Raw genomic sequence first — 25,922 nt, 5'->3', positions numbered from 1 at the left:
TGGAAAGGAGCAGCTCGAATTGCTTCGCTAAGGGGGGGAAGGAAGCGGGGTCGACTAAAACAGGGCTAACGCGCCTTGAGCTGAAGGGACAGCCGAGGAAGTCGAACCGACATACACCCGACGCAGACGCATGTGTCGCCAATACTGACAGTTCAGCGAGGTACGAGGTCTTCAAAGCACGGGTAAGGACATCAGGATGAAGTTGAAGAATCATCATTATCTGCCATATTCTCAAGCTCCGGATATAACCTACAATCACTAGACGTACACATCCGCTCAAAACAATACTGGTATATAACTCGATCATCCAAAATCCAGAAATCAAAAAACACAAGGAAAAGTCATTCAAAGGGTAATAATGGGTAACATGCCAAACGCCAAATCCAAAAAAAGTTCCATACGCATGCAATGGGGTGACAAAGGAAAAAGAAAGTCGTAACCAAAAAAAATCATCTGCCGCGCATTTAAAACATGTTACTTCCCGGCTTCTCATAGTCCATGATGGTGCTCTCAGGTGGAGCAACACTAGTGACGCGGCTGATCCGACTTCCCCTCGAATCCGGACGATTAATGGACATGGCACCGCTCGCCACCCTTGCCATCTTCTTGGTCCTCGACCCTTGTACTAGTACTTGGGCAGGACATACCACAACCTCGTCGTCGCCCTCGCCAAAATCATCGCCCTTCTTGACGACGAGAGGGAACAGTACAACCTTGACAATCGCACCGCGTGCTTGGAGTTCGTCATTGGATGTCGTCTCGCCTGATCGTTCGTTCATGAGCGAGGCGTTGAACGTGACCTTCGCAACGAGGTCACCGTTGGTGTCGTACTCTGGCTGCAGTGGCGGTAGCATAATGTACTCTGCGCGCTGGGTGCGCATCTCAATCGACAAGTCAACAGCTAAGCGCATGACGTTGCGCAGAGACTCTTGAATCTGCTTTTGCATATTTGACGGTGGTGGAAGAAGCGTCGTGAGTGTGCTGTAAATCTCATGTACAACAGCCTCCGTGTCTTGAGCACGCTGCTTCACAAATGGCTCCCTCCTCGAGAGCAGGGTAAGTGTGATAGCTCGCCATTGGGCTACAGCACGTGGTGGGCCGACTTCTGATAGCGTCTTCTCCAACCCCTTGAGCTTCTGTCGCTGTTCTCTGTCCATACCGAAGAGGTACCTGGTGAACACGTACTCCCAGATCATAGTCATTGTAACTGCCATGAAGACGTCTCGTCGCCTGACACGATCCGAAAGCAGTGTGTCGACATCCGAACCATCGAGGATGGCATTGTCTAGACGGGTGTCGATCTTCTTACGAGTGGCCTGGTCCAACCTGGTATCGGCTTGGATCTCCGACGATAGACGACATGCGCGAGTGTCAGAGAACTTGGAGAATCGCAGCACCCACTGCTGCACATGCTGGCACAGCTGCTGACATGCGCTGTCGAAGTAATCCTCATCGCGAACATTGAGGAAGCTTTCGCTGGGCTTCTTGGCAGCCAGAATCTCCTTCTGCAGAGTCTTGATTTCCTCACGTGCGGCATCAAGCTCTGCCGTCAGGCGATCAATCTCAGCCTTGCGCTGGTCAAGCGCCTCTCCAATTTCGTCGCGGACTGCTTCCGCCAACCCTTCCTGCATTCTGGTATGCTGCTGGCGGAGCTGTTCCAATTCTCGTTGCGAGGTTTGCCATTGCTCCTGAACCATCTGCCCTTCAGATTGAAGGCTTCCATACTTTTCATTAGCTTCGTTGATCAAGGCCTGCTTTTCGGCCTCAATTTGTGCGTATCGTGCATTGGCCTCTTCAATGAGACTGCGGTTCTCTGCTTGAAGCTGGGCGTACCGCGTGTTGGCATCGTTGGTAAGATTGCGATTGGCTTCTGTCAGTGAATTGTTGAGCTCTTTCAGACGTGCAATCTCTTCCTGTAGTCGCTTGAGTGTATCCTTGAGTTGGGCAATGTCAATGTCCCTCTTGTAAATCTCGCGGTCACGTGCTTCGATTTCTTCTTGTACCACCTGCTCGTCAACTTGGCGCTGATGTTGGGTAGCTTGTAGACTCTCTTCGGCCTTTGCCCTGGAAAACTCAAGTAGTGAATTTTGTGCCGCAAGCTGTTCAAGCTGCGTCTGCAAATCCAGGATCTGCATACTTTGTCGTTTGCGCACGCTTGGAGGGCGCGAGGGTGATACGGACGAGCCCTGAGCCTCGCCCCATGCCTCCTAGAGATGGCAGTTAGTAATTGAAACAGCGGGCGTATCAGCATTAAGACAACTTACAAAGGTTTCCGCCATACTGGATCGGCGGCGAACTTTGCCTTCACCACGGACCGGATCGTAGTTCGGCGCGCCTGCGATGACTGCTGTGGTCCCAGCCGCATCAGTGCTCGGGAGGGCGGGTTGCGCATTCTTAGCGTCCTGCGCACTGGCCTCGCCAAGTCTTGAAGCTGACCTCAGATCACCTGACGTTTGTCGATCCACCCGTCGCAGAGAGTGCGAGGAATGGCTGCTCCAAGCGCTTGAGGGGCGTTCATAATCTGGAGACTTGAGCCTTGCAATGTTGCCCACAGAACGTTGGCTTTGCACACTGGCCGAACGCTGCTGACCAACGGACTTCATTGTATCTGCGCTCGGAGAGGAGCGAGGCATCCGGCGTGCAGGGCTGAGAGCTGTTGCACGATCGACAGCATCGCTGGTTCGGCGCCTTGACGAACCCCTTGACGATGCCCTTGAAGGCGTGACTCTTCCAGTCATATATTCTGGAGGAGGTATACTTGTGGGACCTCCAGGGGTTGAAGAGTGAGGCGAAGGTGATCTGAGGCGATCAGAGAGCATCCTTAGACTCTCCTTGCGACGAGCCGACTTGAGTGCTCGCTCTGTCTGACCTACGTCACTCCAGGATCGTGAACCCTTGCGCAAGGCAGAATCATCTGGACTGGTTTCCGTAATTGACGCCAAATGGGTGTTGCCGGATGCGTTTTCAGGCTTGGTAGTTGGCATTCCAAGCGACGTACTAACCTCAGCCTTCTTCTCGTTTGGATCACCGAAGATCGATTTGTATGGCTCTTTCTGAATGACCTCCCTTGTAGGCGACATTCGTCCAAGCTGCGGTTCACTTCGTAGTTTCTTGGCTGCCCGCAAAGATCCCTTGCCATTTGTCGGAATGTCGTCAATCACCCTTTGGTTGTCGTGAGCGGGCGAATACGATGGAACTGCACGTGTGTCTGTTGGTGTGTTTGGCTCCGTTGAACGCTCCTTGCCCTTTTGAACTTGCTTCTCGTTTGATTCCTCCATAGGTGATGGCGATGCTGTTCTTTCAGCCGCAAATTTAGTCTTTTCTGAAGACTCCGACTTGTGAAGACGCTTTTCGTTTGGCTGCTCCTCATCGAAAGACACTGGGTGGGTTCTGCGCTTGTGGTCCTCTTGAACTTGTGATGCTATCTCTTCCAAACCTTGCTTAACCTTCTCCTTTCCCTTCCTGCTCTTCTCTTCCTTCTTTTCCAAAGACGGGGCCCATGCATCCATATCTCTTTCTTTCTCCAACTCCTTCTTGTGCGACTCTTCCATTGAAGGCTTTACTGCCTCCTTCTCAGACTCAAACTTTGGGAATGGGTACTCTTGCAGCTGACCCATAGCTACTGAACGTGGGTTCTGATCAAATGTGATCGGCAGGCCAGGGGTGTCCTCCTTGGTTTGTTCTTTCTCGTCCTTGATCTCGCGAGCCGACTCGTTCTGGACCTTCGACGTGTCAGAAGCTTCAGCTGTCGCCAAAGGCAAAGACTGATCATGCTTGGCTTCGCGAACGGTGGAGTCAGCTGAAGTCTCAACAGCAAGAGACCCATAAGGAAGGGTCTCAATCGCCGGAGTTCTTGCAGCTGCATACTCAACACTGTCCTGCGGAAGCAAAGCTTGTTCATTATCCTTCTTTGACTTCTTGCCTCGTTTTGTCGGCGCGACCGAAGCCTCTTCTTGCACATCGGCCGGAGTGGCCTCTGGAGGCGTCTCTGGCAAAGGTTTGCGTTTCTTGTTGCCCTTGTTCCTCCTAAGAGATGAATAACCAGCCAGTTCATCAGGATCGACTTCCTCAAGTACACCAGGAGGTGACTTTCGTGCCGAGAAGATCGGGTCGTTGAGAACATCTAGGGGGTCAAAAGAGACTGCGGGTGCAGATCCTATAGCCACTTCAATTGGTGGTAGTACCTCAGGCTCGATCGGTCGAGTTGAACGCATTTTTGGCGAACCAGAGGCGGATGAAGGGCGACTCAAGCTTCCAAGTCGGGATCTGCTGGCCCTCTCCCTTGCGGCAAACACATCGTCATCTGGATTGATGTCGTGGTTACTTGAGATAGAGTTTGAGCGATGGAACGATCTGTCGTTGATCACGAATCCAGGATCAAAGCCAGACTCTCGTAGACCAGCAGCGACGGTAGCTGCAAAGTCAATTTCTCTTGCTGGCGACTTTGAATCTGATCTCCCTGGTGATCCTGGACCCAGCTGACTGCGGGAAATGACTCGAGACAAATGTCGTTTCTCGGGAGATGGAGGTCGCTTCTCGGGTGATACAGAACGCTTCTCAGGTTCAAAAGGGTTCTTGACAGGAGATCGGGGACGCTTTTCGGGGGAGGGAGGCAAGATGGGAGTTATGGATCGAGCCTGAGTCTCGTATTGCTCAGCGAGGTTCTTCACACTTCCAGTTGCTCCCCTGCGTAAGCCTCTCTCAACGGCTGGGCCTCCCTGTGATTGTCCACTCTCAAAAAGTGCGGCCAGCTTATGCTTCTTGGATGGCTTCTTTTGAAGTGTTGGTAGTTGCTCTGCTGCTGGTACTTGAGCAGGTACAGGAGCGAGTGCAACTGGCGGAGTAATCGTTCTAGATGCTGGCTCAGGTACTGGTGCTACAGCACTCATGTCTTCTCTATGGAGATCCTGGAATGAAGATGAGCGTTCGACGGTCTTGTCAGGCAAACTCTGTGCTTGTGGTTCCTCGCGGCGGGAGTCCTTCTCGGGTGTTGTCTCAGTCGAAGCTGCGGGAGCTCGTGGTTCGACGTCTATGGTTGTTTCACGCTGAGCATCTTCAACAGTCGATGAAAGGGGTGCTTGACGAGTGTGTTCGACTACAGAAGGTGCCGAAACCTTGTCTTGTTCCTCACTCTTTGGCTTGCTCTCGTTGGATTCTGGGAGAGAGGAAGAAGTTGGCTCTGGCTCAGTTACCAGTGTCTGTTCCGTCACGAGTTGTTTGTCTTGCGAGTCGTTGAGAAGGTTTGTTTCTGTCATCAGTGGAGGCGCTGTCTCCACCACACTCGGTTCGTGAACCTCCGATAGTGGCGCCGACTTGACGATTTCAGGTTCGGCTGCAGCAACGGGGTGAGAAGACTCCTTTGATTCAGGCAGAACCGACGAAATATCCTTCACAGCCTCCGTCTTCTTCGCCATCTTGTCTTTCTTTTCACGTTTCTTCGATGGTGTTGGCGGCTCTTCAACTGCCGTTTCTTGGACACTTTTTTCGGCAGTTGGAAGAGTCTCGGAAGCAATAGGCAAATCCTCAACCGGCTGCTGAGCAACTGGCTTGGACGACTCTTGCGCTTCTCCCATAACAGGTTCCTGACCGACTTCCTTCGTCTCGCTCTTAGGCGCTTGAACAACCGGCTCTGCAACCACATCCCCCTTAGTCGTCGCAGTCTCATCAACCACAGGCGCAGGAGCAGGCTTCTCAACAACCGCTTCCTTCGTCTCAACCGCAGCATCAAATTGAGCCGCAGGAGTCGTCGGAGTAGAGTCGGAGATGCGCTTGCTCTTCTTCGCTTTCTTATCCTTTCTCAGTTTACTTAGCATACTGAGGATCGGAGAGGACTGGGTGGGAGAGGGACTTTCATGCTTCTCGTCTGAAGTAGGCTTGGTGCCGAATGCTTCAGATCGGAGGCCGAGGATGGCTTTGGTGGATGGGGAGGGCTCAGTTGTTGGGTGGCTGGCCTCTTGAGTGGACTTCTTGACTTCATCGCTTTGAGTGAAAGACTCAGGAGCTTGGCTGACAACATCGAGACTGCTGTTTTCCATTGGGAAATCGATAATACCAAGACCTGGTACGGACGTAGGTTGCTCCACAATTGGCACTGTAGGAGGAGAAGTAGGTCGGCCTGGCTGACTGACTGTCTCTGCTGGAGAAGAAGTCTGAACATTGTCAATGGCAGTAGCCGGTGCTTGCGTCTCTTGTGGAATTTCTGTAGTCGCCTCTTCGGTCTTGGGAAGCTCTAGTCCAACTTGTCGATAAAACTCCTCAGTCATTGACACGTCGGCTACTTCTCGCAATACCTCATTGTCAACAACTCCAGGCGCTACTGGCTCTCGTGGAACAACCGGTTCAACACTCGGCTGGCTTTCAGCTTGCTCAACAGGCTCTTGAGAAATGACAGTAGCCTTCTGAGTTTCCTTGACTAGCTCGGGAGCTCCGATCAGCGGAGTGCTGTCAGCTGAAGAGATACTCTTCTTGCTCTTCTTCTTTTTCTTGTCTTTCTTCGATTTCTTAGGCGAAGAAGATTCAGATACGGCTTCTCTCTTGTCTCTCGGAACATCCACAGGTGGTTGCGATTCGTTTGTAGTCTCAACGGTCTCAGACGTCGATGGAACGGGGACTGGTTCAACTTCCGTAGATTGCGCAATAGGCTCGACGGTAGTCTCTTTGGCGGAGAGGACTTCTGAAGCGGGTTCTTGAAGAGGTGTTTGCTCCAGAGAATCGGACGCTGCTGGTGCTGTAGATTTATCCAAACCCTCGAGGTCAACATCAGTGCGTCGCCGGGCATCTTCTAAAGGAGTACTCTCTGGCAATGCAGGAAACTCTACTTCATTGGATGGTACCGGCTCTTCGGGGTACTCGTGCTGCGTTGCAACTTCCGTAACGACAGGAAGGGGTTGCTCTGGCTCGATTACAGTCTCCTTGACGTGATTGTCTGACTCTGAGATAGTGCTGACTTGATCCTGAATAGTGATAGATGGCTGTGACTGTGGCTCTGTGGTCTCTGGTCCTAGTTCTAATGCCTTTGGCGCTTGTGTCTGCTCATGAAGTTCTGATGGTGCGATAGCAGAATTCTCAGCTATGTCGAGAGCAACAGGCTCAATCTTGTTCTTCTTGTCTTTCTTAGCCTTCTTCGACTTTGGAGAGTGAACCGTTGCATCTTCCCAGTCGATGTCTTGAGATTGAGTTTCAACGGGCCCTGCACTTGATTCCTCCATGTTAGGCTCGGACACACTCTGCGTCGCTTCAGGTACGGGAAGGGGGCTTTGAACTGGAGATGGTTCCGTTAGAGGCAATTGCTGAACAGATTCAGTCAATGTGGGCTCGATGACACCGGGAAATACAGAGGAATCGGCCGCAGGTGTAGCAATGGATTCGACCGTGGTTTCGCTCTCAACGGCGGGCTCAGCACTGAGGACAGCCGCCTGCTTCTGAGCCTTTTTCTTTTCCTTCTTGCTCAGCTTACGGTCGACAACGGGCTCCTCCATAACAACCTCTTCCTTGGTCTCCTCAGCAGGTGCTACCTCTTCGATCTTGGCTGGTACTGAGCTTTGCTTGTTGGAGACTTGCTCTGGGCTAGGGACGAATGCTGGAGCAGGCTCCTCAGGAGCAACGCTAGCCGCTGGAAGTGCTTCAATCTCTCGAGCATTGGACTGCTCTTCGACAGTAGCTACCATAGGATATTGCACATTGGTGACGGGAGCGGGAACAGCGTCTACAGTTGGCATGGTGACGATAGCAGATTCAGTCTCAGGTAGAGCCTCAACGAGGCGGGCAGGCTCAACATCTTCTGCAGGCGGAAGAGTAGCTCGTTCATGCTCGATCTGACGTTGCTCCTGGACGGTAGCCTCCTGCTGAGGAATAACGTTGGATGCATCACCACTCACGGAATCCTTAATCGGGCTGCTTACAGATGGCTCCTCTACGACGAGGACTTCTTGTAGCAGATCTGCTGGCGCATTGTCGGCTTGTGCCACTTCAGCTGGTTGTTCGACAATAGGCTCCGGCACAGTATCTGGCAGCGCCACCGATACGTCCTCGGTGTGAGGCGCTACATTGTCAGATTCCCTGGTAGGCTCAGTCGCAACGAGTGGCTCTTCTTCAGGCAGAGGCGCAGAATCAGGAGCGGCAGTTTCCAGCGCCTTCGCCTTCGCCTTCTTAGCTTTCTTCTTGTCCTTCTTGGAAAGCGGCGCAGTGTCCAACAGAACCTCAGGTTCTGTAACTGGAACTGGAACTGGCTCGGCTTCGGTCGCGTTTTTGGGCGCAGCATCGGAAACGAGCGTTGGAATAGGCTGATCACCGGTCGCTTCAGCCGGTGCATCAATCATGCGCTCTTCTGGCAAAGGTGTCTCTGAGATGCCCTGTGTAGGTTCGGTTGTCGTCTCTGGCGTAGGCTCCGACTGCTCTGTCTTTGGTGCTTCAACGATATCCTCAATGACTGGAATTTGAACCTGGTCGCCCGTCTTCTGTTGAACATCTGGGACGACCTCAGCAAGTGCCGCAGCATCAGCTTGCTTCTTAGCTTTCTTAGCCTTCTTCTTGTCTTTCTTCGAAAGTGTTGGCGTCACAGGCTCTTCTGGCTGCTCAGATACAACCTCTCTCGACTCCGTATTCACGAAATCCTCAGTAATTGGCGTTGAGGATCGTACCGTTTCGTCAGGTGTTGCTGAAGGTTGTTCATGTTCAACCAGCGTGCGCTGAACATCGGATGAGGGCTCAGCAGGCGTGGAGATCACGGGTTGAACATCCTCGACTTTCTGACCCTGTCCAGGGAAGATCTCTTGAGCAATGTCGCGTGACGATTGTGGCTGATCAGTTGGTTCCTGACTTTGTGGCACCGGTACTTGAACCTCGGGGATAGCCTCAGCAGGTGCCTCGGCTTGAGCCTGCTGCTTAGCCTTCTTGTTCTTCTTTTTGCTCTTCTTGGGAGAACTTGGCTCTTCGACAACAACGACTTCCTCCGGTGTAGCAGTCTCGGGCTGATTCACTGCATCCGCCGGGACATCGTGCTCGGACGGCTGAATGACGACATCGGTCTCAGTACGTGCGACATCCTCCACAGGCTTTACATCCTCAACTGCGGGCAAAGGCTGCTGTTCAGATTCTGGGACCCTCGTTTCCAGTGCCGGTTCATCAACGTGAGAATCACCCTCACTCTTCTTGTCTTGTTCCTTCTCTTCCGAGGAGTTGGGTGCTTCATCCTTGACTTCAGCCGTTGTGTCAATTGGCTGTGCTATAGGCAATGTAACGATCTCTTCCAAAGCTTCCTTGGTTTCCTCCTCAGGATGGGGAGCTACTGGTAGAGCGGGCAAGTCATTGATAGACACGACAGCGGGTTCGTCCTGAGACACAGGTGGCAAAACAGAGGCTTCAGTAGAAGCAGCTGGCTCGACCTCTGCGGTTGGCGTTGGCTCAGTGACGAGAGTTTCGGGTGTAGTGCTTATGGAACGCGCTTCGAATGCTGGCTGTCCAACAACCGGTTCTTGTCTCTCATCTTCAGTCTTCTCCTCAATTACCGACTCAACATCACGGGTCGTGAGCTCTTGTGGTGCTGTCGATACAGCTGCTTGTTCACCATCCAACGACTCTTTCTCCACTCCCTTCACATCCTCTACACTTTTCTCCACTACCTCCTCTTTCAAAACCTCTGGTTCTTGCTTGGCAATTTCGATAGCAACATCGTTCTCCTTCTCTTCTCGCTCTTCCTGTACTGCAACTTCCACAACATCCCCGCTTTTCTCAACCTCCTCACGTGCCTCCTGCACATCCTCCTCCTTCTTCACACCACTATCAACAAGCTCGTTCGCAAAAGTTTGGGGATATGAGGGCGGTATCCCCGAGAAAGGTAGTTGAGTCTCCGAAAGTGTAGGGATCGACAGAGACGACTGAGTATCAGAGTTGGCTGCCTCAGTCGTCTCATCCGCTAAAAAAGACTCGCTCTTTTTAGCTTGCTTCTTCGCCTTCTTCTTGTCCTTCTTCGATAAAGAGGGAGGGTCGTCAGGCTCTCTGTCAGGTGGTTTAGCATCGTCTACGGTTTCATCAGGAATCGGATCAGTGTTGGTCTTTTCTTCAGTTGAAGATGGACCGCTTGTTAACTCATCGACTGTAGTTGGAGGCTGGAGCTGTTCTTGTGCTGACTTTGCCTCGACAGCGGACTCATCTACTGCCGGCAACGTAGTAGACTGTTCAGCAGCGGAAGGCTCTTTCGATGCGTGATCGACACTGGCTTCTGGTTGGGCTGGCTCGCTCTCAGCGATAGAGGCGCGCTTTGCTTTCTTTAGCTTCTTCTTTGCCGACTTTGACAGGTTTGCCCATTCCACTGGCTCAGTTTCCTCATCCTCTTTGGCTTGCGTAGAAGGAGTTGCAATACCAGAGTCTATTTGAGTAGGGAGTTCAGATGAAGTTTCAGGATGAGAGATTGAACTTGTCGGTTGCTCCTGCTCTACTGCTGCGTCTGCCTCTTTGACAAGGATTGGCTCTTTGTCTTTGTTGCCAGTATCGGCAGAGGTCACTGGAACAACTGGGGCATTGATATCGCGTTCCAAGGTTTCATCGGCAGACTGTGGCGGTAGGCTAGGCAATTCCGTAGAGGTTTGCTCGTCCGATGGTGCTACAACAGCAAGTTCCTCTTGAGTGCGCAGCTGTACAGGCTGTGCATCCTTCATAGAGATATTATTAATCTCCTCAACTGGCTGTTCGGTGATGACTGAAGGCTCAGAAGGCTCAGACTCGGCAGCCAAAGCAAGCTTGGCAGCCTTCTTCGCTTTCTTCTTGTCTTTCTTACTCATCGGAGCAGTGTCCTCTTCTACAGCTTGCTCGACAGGATCCTTTACCACTGGGGTAACAGTTGAGGGTTCGTCAGAAGGGGTCAGAGTGATGTCTGGTTTCCCAATCTCAGGCACAGCAACGAACGTGGCCGGCTCCGAGACAACGGACGGTACATCTTTAGTATCATCTGCGACCTTCAGGGTAGTCTCATCGGCTGGAGTAGATGAAGATGGCTCAGTCTCTGCAATAGATTCGCGCTTCGCCTTCTTAGCCTTCTTCTTCTCTTTCTTTGACATGGGAGAAGTAGGCTCTTCAAGAATTTCCTCGATGGATTCCTGTTCGGGTGCAGGCTCATCAGTGGCAAGAGACTTCTCAACAGGCTGTGCTTCAATTGCTGGTTCATTGACGATCGCAGGCGCCGAAGCCTCAAGCCCAGAAAGGGAAGTCTTCTCTACAGCCGGTGTGCCGGGAACAGATGCGGGGAGTTCAGTGGTGGTAGCGACATCGAGTTCAGCGAGTGCGCTTGATCGGTCCTGGGACTCGCTGGCTTCCTCTGGAACATCGGTAGCTGTCTCTGGCTTCTTCTGCTCCAAATCATGGGATTCAGTCTCGGGTTGCACAACAACTGCAGCCTCGGTCTCAGCAGCACTCTCCTGCGCCTCAGTAAGATGATCCTGAGTCTCAGCTGCCTTGCCCTGAAGTTCAGCCTTCTTAGCTTTCTTAGCCTTCTTCTTGTCTTTCTTTGAGAGAGGTGCTGCAGCCTCTTCTGTACCCTGTTCTGTGGCCAAGTCACGAGGAACAGGACCAGCCTCTACCAATTCAGTAGCTTCTTGCGGTTGTCGTTCAGCCTCGATTCCAACTGACAATGGTTGTTCTGGGATGGCGTCTTTGTTTGACTTGTCGATGGTCTCAAAGGTAGCAGGCTCAGATACCGGTTCCTGGGCGACTGGCTCTTCAGTCGAGGCGACACTGGGCTGGGAAGCGTCTGCGTTTTCTGAAGGGGTAGTTGTCGGTTCGATGACCGGAGGCTGAGTCGAAGAGATCGACTCACTCTTTTTGTCTTTCCTCTTCTTTTTGCCCTTCTTCGGAGTGGTGGGAACATCGTCGACATCGGCTGACGCCTCAAGCTTGGGTGAATCGGGAAGTGGTATAGCAACAGGTGCGTCAGCCTCCAACGGGATCTCGGATGGAACAGATTCTGGCTGAGGACCAGCTTCTGTGGATGGCTCTTCCTGTGGGGCAATTCGTTCTTTGGTAGACTCAAGGATCGCCTTCTCATCCGTCTCGTTATCGATTGGAGTTTCGTTGAAAAGACCACTTCCTGCAGGAAGAGAAGGCTGCTCGACCTCAACGTCCTGGACACTCTTCGCTTCTTTGTCTTTTTCAGAGCCTTCAACCTCAGCGAGCTTCCTATCTTGAGCAGGTTCAAAAGCGTTATCGAACTGCGACATAGGCTCCTCAGTAACCGGTGTGCTTGGCTCGGTGGTAATGTCCATGGATTTCCCCTTCTTTCCCTTCTTCTTCTTGCTCTTCTTCGACGTTGGTTCAGCTGGTTCAGCCTCGATAACCGGTGTGTCCGGTACAACGGGGGCAAAGACATCTTGGCTAGGCTCCGCCTGAGCGTCAGGGGCACTGATATCAGCTTCCTGGACAAGAGGTAGGTCCCGGGTAGCATCAACCTGCGAGGGGGGAACAACTTCTTCCAGGTCTTTGTCGTCAGATTCGGGAAGAGCAACGAGCTCCGCAGGGGCTATGGCAGGCTCCACCTTGGTAGTATCTTCTTGTTTTGGTAGCGCAGGCTCTTCCAGATCCTTATCATCAACGTCTGGGAGGGCTACGAGTTCGGCAGCAGGTGTCACAGGTTCCCTGGCAATTTCAACTGGCGCTTCCAAGTCTTTGTCATCAGTCTGAGGAAGAGCTACAAGTTCAGCAGTGGGCGCACTAGATTCCTCCTTGACAGCCTCAACCTTCTCTTCCCTGGCAGGTTCGTCCAAATCCTTATCGTCAGTCTCAGGAAGAGCTACAAGTTCAGCGACAGGTGTAACGGCCTCGATCTTGGCAGGCAAGGGCTCCTTCCGAGCCTTCTTGGACGGTGTCTCGGGCTGCTCCACAGTATCTTGAGCCATGGTATCTTGTACTGGCCGGGCACCAACAACAGCCTCATCACGAGCAACTTCGATAGAAGCCTGAGGTTCAGTCTTGACACCAGGTGCTTCCTCAATAAGAGAAGATCCCAAATCAACAGATTTGTCCTTCTTGGCCTTCTTCTTCTTAGACTTCTTTGACGGCGTCGCGGGCTCTTCTTCCAGTGGTGTGGCAGGCTGTGTGAGTTCTTCTTCAGGTCGGACTGGGCCAAAGACTGGCTCCTCAATGACGGTCTCGGTTGGTGCTGGCGTTGGGACGGATGGCTCGTAAGTACCAGAGACGGCAGGTTCAGAGATGACTTCGGGAGCGGGTTCAACGAGTGCAAGTTGCTCGGGCACGGAGGTACTGACGTCAGTAGCTGGTGCAGGTTCGGTGACAGGCTCCAGCTCCCGAGTTGCTTCAACAGTAGGCGTAGTAGGTACATCTTCTTCAGCTTTGCTCTTCTTGTTCTTCTTCTTCTTCTTGGACTTCTTCGAAGGTGTAGTAGGCTCGGAGATGAGCTCAGTTGTGGCCGGAGCATCGATCTGCACGGGCAATGGCTGAACATCCTGGCTTGGTACACCTCGCACGGATGCTGTGTTGTCGATAGGCTCCTGTTGCACAGGCTCCAGAGTCTCAGAAACAACAACATTGTCGTCGACATTGCTCTCCATCGGAACAGGTGGTTGCACAACCTTTTCCATGGTCTTTCCAACTGGAACAACATCTCCAGCACCAATCTCCCGCTCTTCCAAAGGCGCATAGAGCTCATCATCGGCCTCATCTTCAGGCAGAGGAATGATCGCAGCATCAAGGCTCTTGTCCAGTTGAGATGGCTCGACTACGTCAGCTTGGCTAACAGGCATGCGCTCTTCGATATCGCGGGACTGGCTAGTCTCGGCGCTTGCGACGAGTTCGGCAACTGGCGCAGAAGGTTCGAATGCAGGGATGACGGGTTCGGGTACGATATCAGTCTCAAGCTGGGGTGTGGTTAGACTGCTTTTGCGCTTGCTCTTCTTGGCCTTTGGAGTGGCAACAGGTTCGGTCTCAACGATTGCCTCAGTGGGTGCTGTTTCGGATTGTGTCTCTTGAGCGGGAAGAGCAACTTCACTTGTCTGCGTTTGAGGCGGTTCGATGAGTTCCTCGTCCACTTGCTGTTCGGGAAGAGGGATACTGATGGGATCCACCTCCATAACCTCAGGGAGGGCCCTGTCCGTTTGCGTCTCCACTGGTAGAGTGAGGTCGTCATCCACCTCCTGTGCTGGAAGAGGGATGCTGGCTGCATCTATCTCTGGAGGTCCTGGGAGTTGCGCGTCGCGAGGTACTTCGGCGGACTCAGAAGAGATAGCGGTAGAAGAAGGCTCAGCTTCGAGGAGTACGGGTGTCGAAACACCGCTCTTCTTACTTTTCTTGCTCTTCTTCTCCTTCTTCGTCTTTACTGGCACTTCGGGAACAGAAGATGATGTTACGGGCTCTAAAACTATTGCATCATGATCTTTCACTGTGATTTCTTCAACAGGCAAACCTGATGGGAGTTCCGAAGTGAGAGCTTCAGTGGTTGGCTTTGGCTCATCGACAGCTGTCACAACGTCGGCTGTAGGCTCAAGAGCGGGTTCGCTGACAGGAATTTCTAGTGACCGTTCCGTAGTAGGGATAGGGGCTTCAACGACTGACGATGTCTCGGCTTCCTTAGCCTCCTGCTCTGCCTTTTTGGCCTTTTTGCTCTTCTTGGTTTTCTTGACCTTCTTCTCGCTCTCTGCGGGCAGAGATTCGTGTGAGACTGGTTCTTCAGAGGGAGCTTCAGCGGCAGGTTCAGCCAAGATGCCACGCTCGCTGGGCTTGACAGGTGATGGAGGGAGCGAGAAAGAGGGCTTCCCGTCATCAGTGAAAAAGGCGTTCTGCGGTGCGACAAAAACAGGAGCTTTTTGAGTCGTTTCCTCGGTGGCCGGAGCAGGGACATGCTCCTTGATTTCCACTTTCTGCTCTTGAAGCGTATTATCTTGGCCAGGCATAGTGCTCTCTTCCGTGGCCCTCGCCACCGTAGTCGGGAAACTGAATGCTGGCTTCCCACCATCAGTGAAGAAGCTGCTCTGTGGTGGAACAAACACAGCAGCAGCAGGTTCTTCCTTCTCAACCGTCTCTGTGTTCTCGGAGACAACAGGCTCAGGCTTCTCTGCAGTGGGGGTAGCAGCACTTGGCACGGTTGGGAGCGCAGACGGCTTCTCATCCGCTGCGGAAGAGGCCGCAACGGGAGGCACAACGTCCTCGGCCTCCTCCGTCTTACCCTGGACATCCTCGACATCCACTTCCGGTGCAATCTCGACCGCCTTCTTCTCGCTTACCGGCACAGTTGGCGAAAGAGGGCCTGATGACTTGCGCCTTTTTTCTTCCCTCGCGGCAGCTAGGGCAGCGAGAACCGATGATTGAGGTTTCGGCGATGAAGGAGGCGAAGAAGATGCAAGTGAAGCTGGCGCCTTTTTCCTGCTGCCGCCCCAGCCAATCTTACCCCATAAACTGGATCCCCAGCCAGAGTTTGATGCTGACGAATGGCCTTCGATTGTAGAGGCGCGACGAGACTCCTCTACGAATGCCTTTGGTGTTTCGGTCGTCTCGGCAGTACTGGGTCGCTCTTGGACTTGTGGCTGAGCTGGGCGGCCGAGAGGCTTCAGCGGAACCTCCGGCTTAGATTCATTGTCAACGGGCGCGGGAGTGGTGGTCTCCGATGTAGTAGACGTTTCCTTCGGGTCAACATCCTCGAAAGTGGGTTGGACAGTTTCGCGCTGAACTGTGTCGTACTGCGGCTCTGGAGGGGCTACAATATTCTCTGTTTGAACAGTTGCTTCGGGTAGGGAAGGTAGCTCTTTCTCTTCGACCTTGGGCTGAGCCTGGACATCTCGTGATTCAGACTTTTCTGGCGTATCAACATTTTCGAAAGCAGGTTGGAGAATCTCCTGTTCAATCAAATCCTTTGGCAGTTGCGACAATGTCAAGCTCTTTTCTTCCTCTTGAACAGGAGTTCCGGGTAGAGGAGATGGCTCAGACTCGGGCTCGACAACTTGTTGGCTACCGCGCTTACCTTTCTTGCTCTTCTTCTCCTTCTTTTCTTTCTTGGTCTTCTTGGCTTTTGGGGTAATTGCTGCGGTGTCTTCTTCTTCAACAACTGGCTCAGGCACTGCAACATCAGCAGCAATAGGCTCGCGATTCGCCAGTGGAGTCTTAGGAGTATCAGGAGCAACCTCATTGGGTAAGTCCTGCTGCAGATTTGGTTTCTCAAAAGACTCAATCTCCTTCAAGGCGGCAACTTGAGGCTCGTCGAAAGTTGCACGCCTGATCTCTGGATCTTGATCTTGCTGCGGCGCAGTGCTGTCCAGAATCTTTTGTCGAAATCGCTCCTTGGCGTCGAATGTGCCAGCAGAAGGTTCACCGACAAGCGTAGCATTGTCCGTCACAACAGACTCAGAAGGGTCTTTGTTCCAATCATCCTCGTTGTCAATAAATGACGGCGTGTACTGTGAGTTTCCTGAGTCAACTAGAGTAGAAACGGTAGACTCTGCAATAGAACCCCTTTTGGCGTACTTGCCCTGCTTCTGCTTGCCTTTGCCCTTGATATCCGGCTCGTCTGCAGCTTCTCGACTAGATTGGGATTCAGGCTGCTTGCCTTGAGCAACTGTTTGAATCTTTTCAGCCACATTATTGGACTTGCTTCCTCTGAGTGAGGAAAAGTGGTCTTTGATTGCTGCAGCGGCAAGCCCGGCCACAGCTGGGCCAAGAGCAGCGTCCTGGAGCCTGGATGAAGTCGAAGACGAAGGCCCACCGCGGGTGGTAGAGACATCACGCATCATTCTATCGTCAAGAGGAGCGCTTTGCTCAAGCGGCGTTGCGAATTCTGGCGAAGTCACTGTTGACATGAAAGCATCATCAGTAGACTCATCTTGCTTCTCTGCTTTGGCCTCCTCAAGCGCTGCAGCGAGAGACTCATAGTTTGGGCCACCAGAGTGCCCCTTTTCGGACGGTTCACCTGCAAAGTAATGAGAGGCCTTGGGGGTCGCTTGTCCAGACTCTTGCACTTCTTCAATCTCACGGGCTGCAAGTTCAGGGTGTTGAAGTTCTGGGCCGCGTGCAGGTGGACCAAGATCTGGTATAGTACCCAAAGAATCAAAATACGGGTGGTTGGACAAAAGCCCAGGACGCTCGTGAGGTGATTCCAAGGCAGATTCATACTCTCCATCTGACTCAGCACCAGAAACCACTGAAGAGGCGGTACTTGGCGGGAGAGGTGGTAGCACTTCATCAATCTCATCGGGTTTGCGGTTGCGCTCTACAAGATACAGCGGCCGGAATTCACGCGAAGACTTGAACTCTGTAGAATGTGATCTGGAATGGCGAGAACGACTTGGGGATGGCTCAGAGAGAGGACTTGTTGCCGACTTGGGTTCAGCATGAAGTTCGCGATGAACGACTGGGGAGCCAGAAGGTTTGCGGAAGCGTAGTGGTACCGCAGTCGAGGACATGCGACGCTTGGCCAAGCTTGCTATTGGACTGATTACCTCTGGCGACCTAGTCGGTGAGCTTGGCCTTGACAGCGGCAAGGGAGGAAGCTCATCTGGGAACGCTTCGAGTAGCCAGGGCTGAAGTCCAGTAAGACGAGTCAGTAACGCGCGGCTATCTTCGAATGATAGTTCAGGCGGTGTCCTGGGCCGTTCGGTAAGGTCGGAGGCGGTGAGGGGTTGGGCGTCGTCGAACGTTGGGAGACGAATGTCGGCCCGATCTCCAGGGATGATGCCACTACCCTTGGGTACCTGATCTACAGGCTCACCTACGGGCAGTGGACGTGGAGTTGCTGCGGCCACTGCCCGATGATCTAAAAAAGAATGGCGTTCTTGTTCATCGGCATGCGGGGGCGGGGTGCGAGCGCGGGAACGATCCTATAGCACAGAACATCAACATTCATTCTAAATACATTGCGAACACTCGCGCTATCGCATATAAGAAGAGCGATGTACCTTTTCATCATAAGCATCCGCCCTGTCTCCATCTCTCTCGCTGCGACTGCTTCTGCTCCTCTTCTCGCGGCGGCTAGTGCTTGAAATAGTGGAACGTACATCATCATCCGAACCGTAAGTAGAACCACGATCTGACCGATGTCTCCGTCTCCGGTGCTTGCGCTCTTCATCGTCGTCATCTCTCGACCTGGAAGACTTGCTGGCAGCCTCAGCCAGGTTTTCTCTTGACTTGCTACTAAAGAGACCCATGAGACCACTCGATCGTTTATCCTTCTCTTTTCGGGAGCTACGGTCGTCATCCCATCCTGCAAAAGAAGATATCAAGGAAGCAGTGTCATCGTCTTCCCTCCTAGAACGTCTGCGGGAAGATTTTGGCTCGTCGTACAAGTCACCATACTCAGATGCTGCTTCTGAGCGAGACCTTGTCTTTCTGTCTGGCGATGAATCCTTCTTCCTGTGTCTGCGCCTGCGCTCGCCATTAACGTCAGAGCGAGCTTCCGAGTACGTAGATCGTGTGTCCCAATCATCAGCGCCCTCGTCTGTCTCGCGACGGCGATGCTTTCGCCTTCGTTCTTCACCTTCGCCAACGTCGTAGTCACGGTCGCGGCTCTTGTCGCGACTCTTGTCACGGGTTTCAGATCTGGCTTCACGACGTCTGCGGCGTCGCTCTTCACGGTCGGGATCTTCGTATTTGTAGCTCAACGAGGCGATCGAACCAATGTCATCGTCGAAGGAGTTGCGCCGTCTGTAGTCGTCCTCATCGTCAGAATGTCTGCTTCTTTCCGCATTTGAGGCGCGTGATTGACTGTCTCCAGCATTGCCATTCGAGTTCGCGAAATAGGATTTATCAGACTCCTTCTCGTTGGATTCGGGGTGCGTGAAATCGTCAGGGGCATAGTAGCCAGAGTCAGCTACACTACGGGAAGTTATAGGATCAGACGTGCTTGTGAATGGAGCAGCGGTAGGCACTTTTGGTGCTTCAACAAGTGGCTGATACTTGGAACCATCAGAGTTGTTACGGGTGCCCATGTAGTCTTCTTGTTTCATCTCTGTCCTCAGAGGCGATCCGACTGATGGTGACCACTTGCCACTGCTGCTACTCCTTTTCTCGCTCCTGCGCTTAGGCGTCTTGTCGGCCAATTCGTCCACTCCCTCAAATGCGTAGCTGGGAATGGTAACATTCTTTGCAGGATCTTCAGGTGCACGGTTGTTGTTGGCTGAAGACGAGTGCGAGTCACGGGCTGAGGGCTTCTCTGCTGACTCCAGGTTACGTTTGGCACGTTCGAAATCGGAAGCCATTCTGTCTTGGTCTTGAGATATAGCAGTGCCTATCAGAGCAGCGAAACCACCGGCCAAGGCAGCGGGGGAAACCTTGGCACTGCTACCCTCATCGCTGTGAGATGCACTTTTCGATGGTTGATAGTCTTGGCCGCGGTCAGCTGTCCGTGACGACTCCCCAGAGCGGGGTGGCTCGACAGTTCTTGGTGACTCGATAGTTCTGGATGGCTCGATATCTCGAGGGTCACGTTCGAGGATGGGGCTTGTCGGTGGACTGGGTTCGTCCAACTCCCAAGTATCAACGCTGATTCGCTTCGAAGATTTGGAGGACTTCTTCTTCTTCTTCTTTTCCTTGTCTTTCTCCTTGTCCTTGTCCTTGTCCTTGTCCTTGTCCTTCTTGCTCGACTTGGTGTCCGATTCAACTCCTTTCCCTTTTGACGACTTGGAAACCACGGAAGGCTCTGGCTCAACCTGCCGAGGGACATCCTGCAAAACTACATTCGAGTCAGTACTCTTAGATGTCTTACCCTTTGTATCCTTCCTCGCTGCAGACGCGAAACTCTCAATCGTAGGTGTCGGTGGTTCAGACTCTTCTGCCTCCTCAAAACTACCCGGAATATGCAATGGCACAGGGTCGTCCGGAATTTCGCCCTCGACAAAACCAGGCCCCGTAGTCCTCCTGTCAGGCATCATGCGCATGTCGAACACTGGCTCAGGTTGGTAGTACGCCGTCTGTACACTGCTTGTCGATGGTGCAGCTGAGATGATTGATGGAGCCGAGATAGCTGACGGAGCTGAGATGAGTGATGCAGCAATTGTAGAAGGTGCCATATTCGTGTCAGAAAAGGGGTTACTTAGGAGTGACGAATTGATGCGCTTGTAGTCGTACTCGTCCTGTTGATTCTGCGGTGGGGGTGCCAAAACGTTCGAAACAGCAGAGCCAGAGGCAGAATTCGATGGAGTATTCTCATTCCTCTCACTCGCCTTCGAAGAGGCAGAGGCACTCACGACACTGTCCCAAGTTGAACTGTTATCATCGCTGACGTACTGTGTGCTCGGGGTGGTCTCCTTCGACTCGCTGGATGAAGGGGTGCCTGGTTGATAGGGTATGTATGCGGACGTAGGTGCTTCGCGTTCCAGAGTGACCTGATCAGTCGAGTAGTTTGGCTGTTGCCTCTTGAGATCGCCATCGGAGACAAATTGCTCGCGGAAAGACTCGGGGGTGGGCACATCAAAGTGGTGGAATTGGTTCTCCCCCCAACTGACCCTAGACCTTGCGCGGTTCGAGTCTTCTTGTCTGTAACCGTCTGTCGTGTCCCTGATGGGTTCCCTGGTTCGAGCGGGAGAAGGCGACACACTACGCACAGATGGCGCCCGACTACCTGGAGGTGTAGGCATAGTAAGGCTTAGTACGGGTATCGGTAGCGGCTGTTGCTTGGTCGGTCGCCCATCTCTCGTCGCAGTGAAAGAGTAAGAAGGTGGGTACGGAGGCAAGATTGGCTGGCCGGAAGGAGCATCTTCATGCGCATAGTATACCTGGAGATCGCCAACACCCTCATTTGGGTCTACAGGTTTAACCTTGGGCAGGTTGTCGTCAGCCAAGAGCTCTCGAGGAGCAAAGAATTCGGCCTGGGAGACGGGTTTAGCAGAATACCGGTCTTCCCAATCTCGGAGGACCTCGCGGGCATCCTGGCGGGCTGGCTCCTTGAAAAGATCTGGGTTGAAGATGTCTTCATCAAACATGTCTTGCTCAACCCTGCTAGGTTCAATCGTTTTGACACTAGCCGGCTCTCGCGTCTTTCCGCGCTTGGATTCACTGCTCTTCGAAGATGAAGAAGATTGACGCTTGAGGCTGCGGTCGCGCTTTCGGTCGCGCTCCTTTTCCTTCTTTTCCTTCTCCTTTTCTTTGGTCTTGTCTTTGTAGGAGGAGATGGCACCGCCTACAATTGCCGCAGCGGCACCAGCAGCAACAGCACTAGCAACAGAAGAGGATTTCTTTTCTGGCTTGAGGGCTTCCCGTTCTCTGTCTTTCAGTTCCTTTTCCTTGCGCTGTACGACAGTCGTAGTCGAGGCGATTGAGTCAGCTGTAGGCTGTTCCTCCAGCTGTCGGGCTTGGACACTTGCATATCGATTGCTGGGATCTTGTAGCTCACGCCCCCTGCGTCGTTGCTCCAGGTCCTCCTGGATCTCAGCCTCACGTCTGGCAGCATCGATACGCTCTGCCTCTTGCTGCTGAGCCTCACGGCGCTCTCTTCGCACTCGCTCTTCCTCTGCGGCCTCGATAGCAAGCTGGCGTTGGTGCTCTAGGAAAGCCAGGCGTTGTTGGCGTTCGCGTTCCTCTGCCTCTCGCAGTTGACGTGCTGCCAACTCGTGCTCGTCACGACGACGGTCATTTTCAAGTCTCGCCAAGCGCTCGATCTCCATGAACTTGCGTGCCTCGTCTTGCTGGCGTTGCAGTTCGCGACGGCGACGTTCATCCTCTTCGCGTTTCGTCTCTTCTTGGCGAAGCAGAGCTAGACGACGTTCTTCTTCTTCACGCCTTGTTTCCTCTTGGCGAAGTAGAGTCAAACGACGCTCTTCTTCCTCACACTTTGTTTCCTCTTGGCGGAGCAGAATTAAACGGCGTTCTTCTTCACGTCTTGTCTCCTCTTGGCGAAGCAGTGTTAGGCGCCGCTCTTCTTCCGCCTTGCGAGCTTCGTCTTCTTGCCGTTGCTGTTCCCGGCGCACGCGTTCTTCCTCTTCACGACGTGCCGTCTCTAGTCGTCGTGCTTGGTCATCTCGGCGTTGCTGCTCTCGGCGGGCAAGCTCTTCTTCTTCCCATCTTGCCTCGTCGTCAAGCCGCTGCTGCTCGCGTCGACGTTGAGCCTCCTCTTCAATTCGTTCCTGCTGTCTGCGTCGTTCACGCATTTCCTTTTCGGTCTGTGCTTGTGTCAAATCGAAACGCACGTTGCTGGATGCACTAGGTGGACGATCAGATTTCAATGCCGAGATTGCAGCAGCTCCAGCCGTGGCCGCAAGCCCTGCAATAGCAGCATCTCGCCTCCACGAAGAAGTCTGGATGGGTGAAGAGTTGGCTCGGCGAAGAGGAGGTTGTTGCGGGAATTGATTGTTGTTGTTGTTGATAGTGATGTTCTGGGCTTGAGGTTGTGGCGGCACTTGCGAGAAGACTGGAGGGCCCGTAGGGGCGTTGTAACTAGCCGGTGGCGGTGCTTGGGTGGTATAGACGGTTCCGTGAACTTGATGCATGGGCTGGGGCTGCTGAAGGCTTACAGAACCAGGCCCCGAGGTGACCAAAGGCTGCGATGTCGCAATGGAACTTGTACGTCGTGCATCGAAGAATGCATTGGGGTCGTGAGGTGCAACAGGATACACTGACTGCAGCGTCTGCGCACTGCTCGACTGACTATCAGGACGCCCTTGGGTAGCTCCAATAGCTGCTGCGCCTGTTGCAGCACCCACAGCACCAGCTGCGGCAGGTGCAATGAGCGAGGTACTGGCGATGTTGTCATAGAGGTTATTGGACGACCTCCTCTTCTTCTTGCCGAATCCCCAACGCCAACCCCATTTGTTGGTACCTGAGCCGTTGGACTCCATAGACTCATTACTCTTGGATTTCCTCAGCACATGTTCACCGTAGACGAGACCGCCATCGCTTGCAGAGTCAGAAGGGCCATCATCTGGCAGGTCCTCCCATTCGTCATCCCCGTAACGCGAACCAGTACGGGAAGACTGGCTATCCCTGAGGGTTTTGCGGTTTTCCTTGGCGACGCTAACGTCACGACTACGTTTTCCTTTGCCAGCCTTTGCTGCCGTGATTGCTGCTGCGGTAGCACCAAGACCAATGAGAGAAGCTTTGAGTCGCTCGTCCGAGTTGCGCCTCTTTGGTGATGGACGTCTGCTGTGAGACGATCGCCTCCGTCTCCGCACATAGCCGGTGCCAAAGGCCATATCGGAGTCGGTTGAAGACGTCGAAGCATTGGTGAAATTGAAAAAGCCGCCTTTCTTTTTCTTAAGACTAGCCGGCTTCACACGTTTCTCCTTTGGTGGAGGGGCTGCGAAGAAGCCTTGGAAGAAACCGCCTTCATGTTCATGGTTTTGGCCAATCTCAATGACAGATGCTCCAGAAGTTGAGCTCCGAGATACCTTGTGTCGGAGTTGTTGGGATCTTCGGCTTCGCTCATCGTCGTTGCTGTCTCGGCGGGGATGCAGCACTTGGACCCTCTTGGGTGACTTGGAGCGGGCGTGACGCTTCTTGCTTGCAGAAGCTCCCAAAGCAGCTCCCGCAAGACCTGCACCAATAGCAGCACCAATCAGGCCAGACTTGCCGTTGTCGGAGCTGGAGCTGGAGCTGGAACTTGCTCGGGAATGTCGGCGACTCTTGTGGGCCCTACGGTCTTTCCTGTCGCCTGTAACGCCTACCGACATGTTGGACATGCGATCGCCAGATCGACTCCTGTGGCGAACGCCTGCATAACCGTAGCTATAGCCCTTGCGATCGAGTGACCGGCTGCTACTACGGCGTGACACACGCGAGCGTCCAGACTTGATGCTGTAGGTATCGTCAAAATCGTCCCGAGCTGTGTTCCATACAGCCTTTCCAGCTTTAGCAAGGCCGAGTCCTCCTAGCCCTGCAGCCATCCAACCTGCAGCGCTGTTGCTCGTCTTGCGTCTCTCCTCACCCGAAATAGAGTTTTGTGACCTCTTCTCCTTCAAGTTGTAACGAGATTGCTTCTCGATGCCTCCTGAAGGGCGCATGAATTCGTTAGAACGTCGCTTGTAGTAGTGGTGTTTTCGCGGGGCGTCGAGGACGGAGGAGCGCGGATCAAAGCAGCCTTTACAGACTCCAATGTACTCGGTGTACTCCTCCATCTTCTGCACATCCTCGTAGTCCTTCCACCAGTCCACAAACCGGGAAACAGGACCGGTATGCTGATGATGCTGAGCCATGCCACCCGAGACGTAGGCATTCGGTAAAAGGCCGTTGTTTTGGTGACCATTGGGAGCGCCAGAAGCCGAGTGATGTTGTGAGGTGCCGTGCGAATGTGAATGTGTATGAGTATGTGAATGGGAGTGTTCGTGCGTGCTAGAATTGTGTTGATGCGTAGCATATGCCGCCAGCCCGGCAGCCCCAGCAGCAAGGAGTCCAGCGTTGCTGCTAGACGAGTGTTTTTCGGGCTTGCTTGGTCGCGGGGGCTTGGGCGGAGGAATGCCATCGTTGCCATGGGCGGCTGCGGCATATGACGGAAGATGGGTGCCATTGCTGGCGTTAGAATTAGAGGTATTAGGGCCGTTTCCATACATGTTATAAGTAGATGCAGGGGCAGCAGGGCCAGTATTAGTGTATGACGAGAATGATGAAGGGGGACGCACATTCGACGAGCTGCTGAAGCTTGCCGAGTGCTCATGACTAGAAGAACTGTGGCCAGCGGCATATCCAAAGGCAGCAGCACTGGCCGTTGAAGCAGCTGTACCAAAGATACCTGGCTTGTCAGGCCTCGACGATGACGCCGGCCGGGGCGGCTTCGGCGGTGCAGGTGTGTCATCGACAAAGGCACCAGGCATGGATGAGCTCAACGGCCGTGGAGGCCTGGATGAAGGGGTGCTAGGGACTTGTGCATAGAAGTCTGCAGCCGCACCAGAGCCGGTGTCGGCAACGGGGTTGGGTTGGGCAGAAGCAGACATGAGATGAGGCGTGTCCTGGCCAACAATGACAGATGGGGGCTGGGGCCTCACGCCGGGCTGTTGACCAACAGATTGGCCCTGGTCGTTGTAGAATTCAGCAGCCGCGCCAAAGGGATTGCCGCCAGGCAAGGCACTGGAGGCAAAGTTGACAGGATCCTGGCCGGGGAACTGGCTCTGCACGTGATCCGAATAGTAGTGGCCTTGTTGTTGTTGTTGGTTTTGGTATTGTTGTGATGATGATGACAATTGGGGGCCATTGGTTCCCACGGGGAGAGCGCCCGACATCATGGGCGCTCCTGCCTGGCCGGGGAAGCGCGAAAGGCCGTCACTGCCCATCTGTTCGCTGTAGCTGCGCTGGAGTGACTTGGGGCTGTCAACAATGTCGCCCCGGTAGCCGCCCGTCTGCGTCACGCTAGAGGGCTGCTCTGAGCGCGTCGAGCGGCGCTTGTCTGACTTGCTATCCTTTGACCTTTTCTTCTTGTCCCTGTCGTCGCGCATGGTGGATGTTGACGACTCTGCGTAGCTACTGCGGCGGTCGTCGCGACGCCTGTCGTAGTCGCTGTTTGGGTCAGTGTTTGGTGCAGCCCGTGAGCGCGGAATGTCGTCAAACGCAGTGGTGAAGGAGGCCGTGGACGAGGGCGCAGTGTCGCGTCTCGAGAGCGAGGGCTTGCGGGTGGATGTTGAGGAGACGACGGAGCGGGTATCTGGATCTCGATCCCGGTCGCGCTTAGAACGCGTAGAGTCGCTGGTGGTGGTGGTGCGGCGGCGGCGAGCGTCGTCGTCCTTTGGGGACTGCGAAGCCCCCGAGGAGCCCGTCAGCCTGCTCCACATGGTGGCGATGTGCGCGCAAAGGATGCGGGTGGGATGTTATTAGGAGGGCGGGTGGGCAATGGGTTGGGCGCAAACGAGATGGAGCTCTAGGCGGGCGCTGCTGGGTATATCGCTGTAGATGGCAGGCAAGAGAGGGAGGAAGATGAGATGAATCGTTCAGATCGTCATATCGTGATGGTAGTGTTACACAGGGCAGGCTGCAGCAGACAGGCCAGCGGGAGAGGGGCGCAATGCCAGACGACAGAA

The 25,922-nt window shown here is 53.6% G+C and overlaps 1 protein-coding gene across 1 annotated transcript; it reads right to left on the bottom strand.

Annotated features, from left to right (window-relative positions):
• Positions 1–220: 220 nt before the first annotated feature.
• On the bottom strand, positions 221–25,676 carry PSV08DRAFT_376058 (uncharacterized protein; the record flags this gene model as incomplete). The annotated part of the gene is made up of 6 exons (XM_066093318.1): positions 221–2,207; positions 2,265–6,218; positions 6,414–10,424; positions 10,638–17,807; positions 17,886–19,256; positions 19,467–25,676. The coding sequence occupies 6 exons, from the start codon at positions 25,674–25,676 to the stop codon at positions 465–467; spliced, it is 24,459 nt and encodes an 8,152-aa protein (XP_065949949.1). The 3' UTR covers positions 221–464.
• Positions 25,677–25,922: the final 246 nt, after the last annotated feature.

Source organism: Bipolaris maydis, assembly GCF_028858645.1.
Source record: "Bipolaris maydis strain C4 unplaced genomic scaffold PSV08scaffold_1, whole genome shotgun sequence".
NCBI lineage: Eukaryota > Fungi > Ascomycota > Dothideomycetes > Pleosporales > Pleosporaceae > Bipolaris > Bipolaris maydis.
Note: the sequence above shows the minus strand (reverse complement) of the source record. Positions and strands in the feature narration are given on the sequence as shown.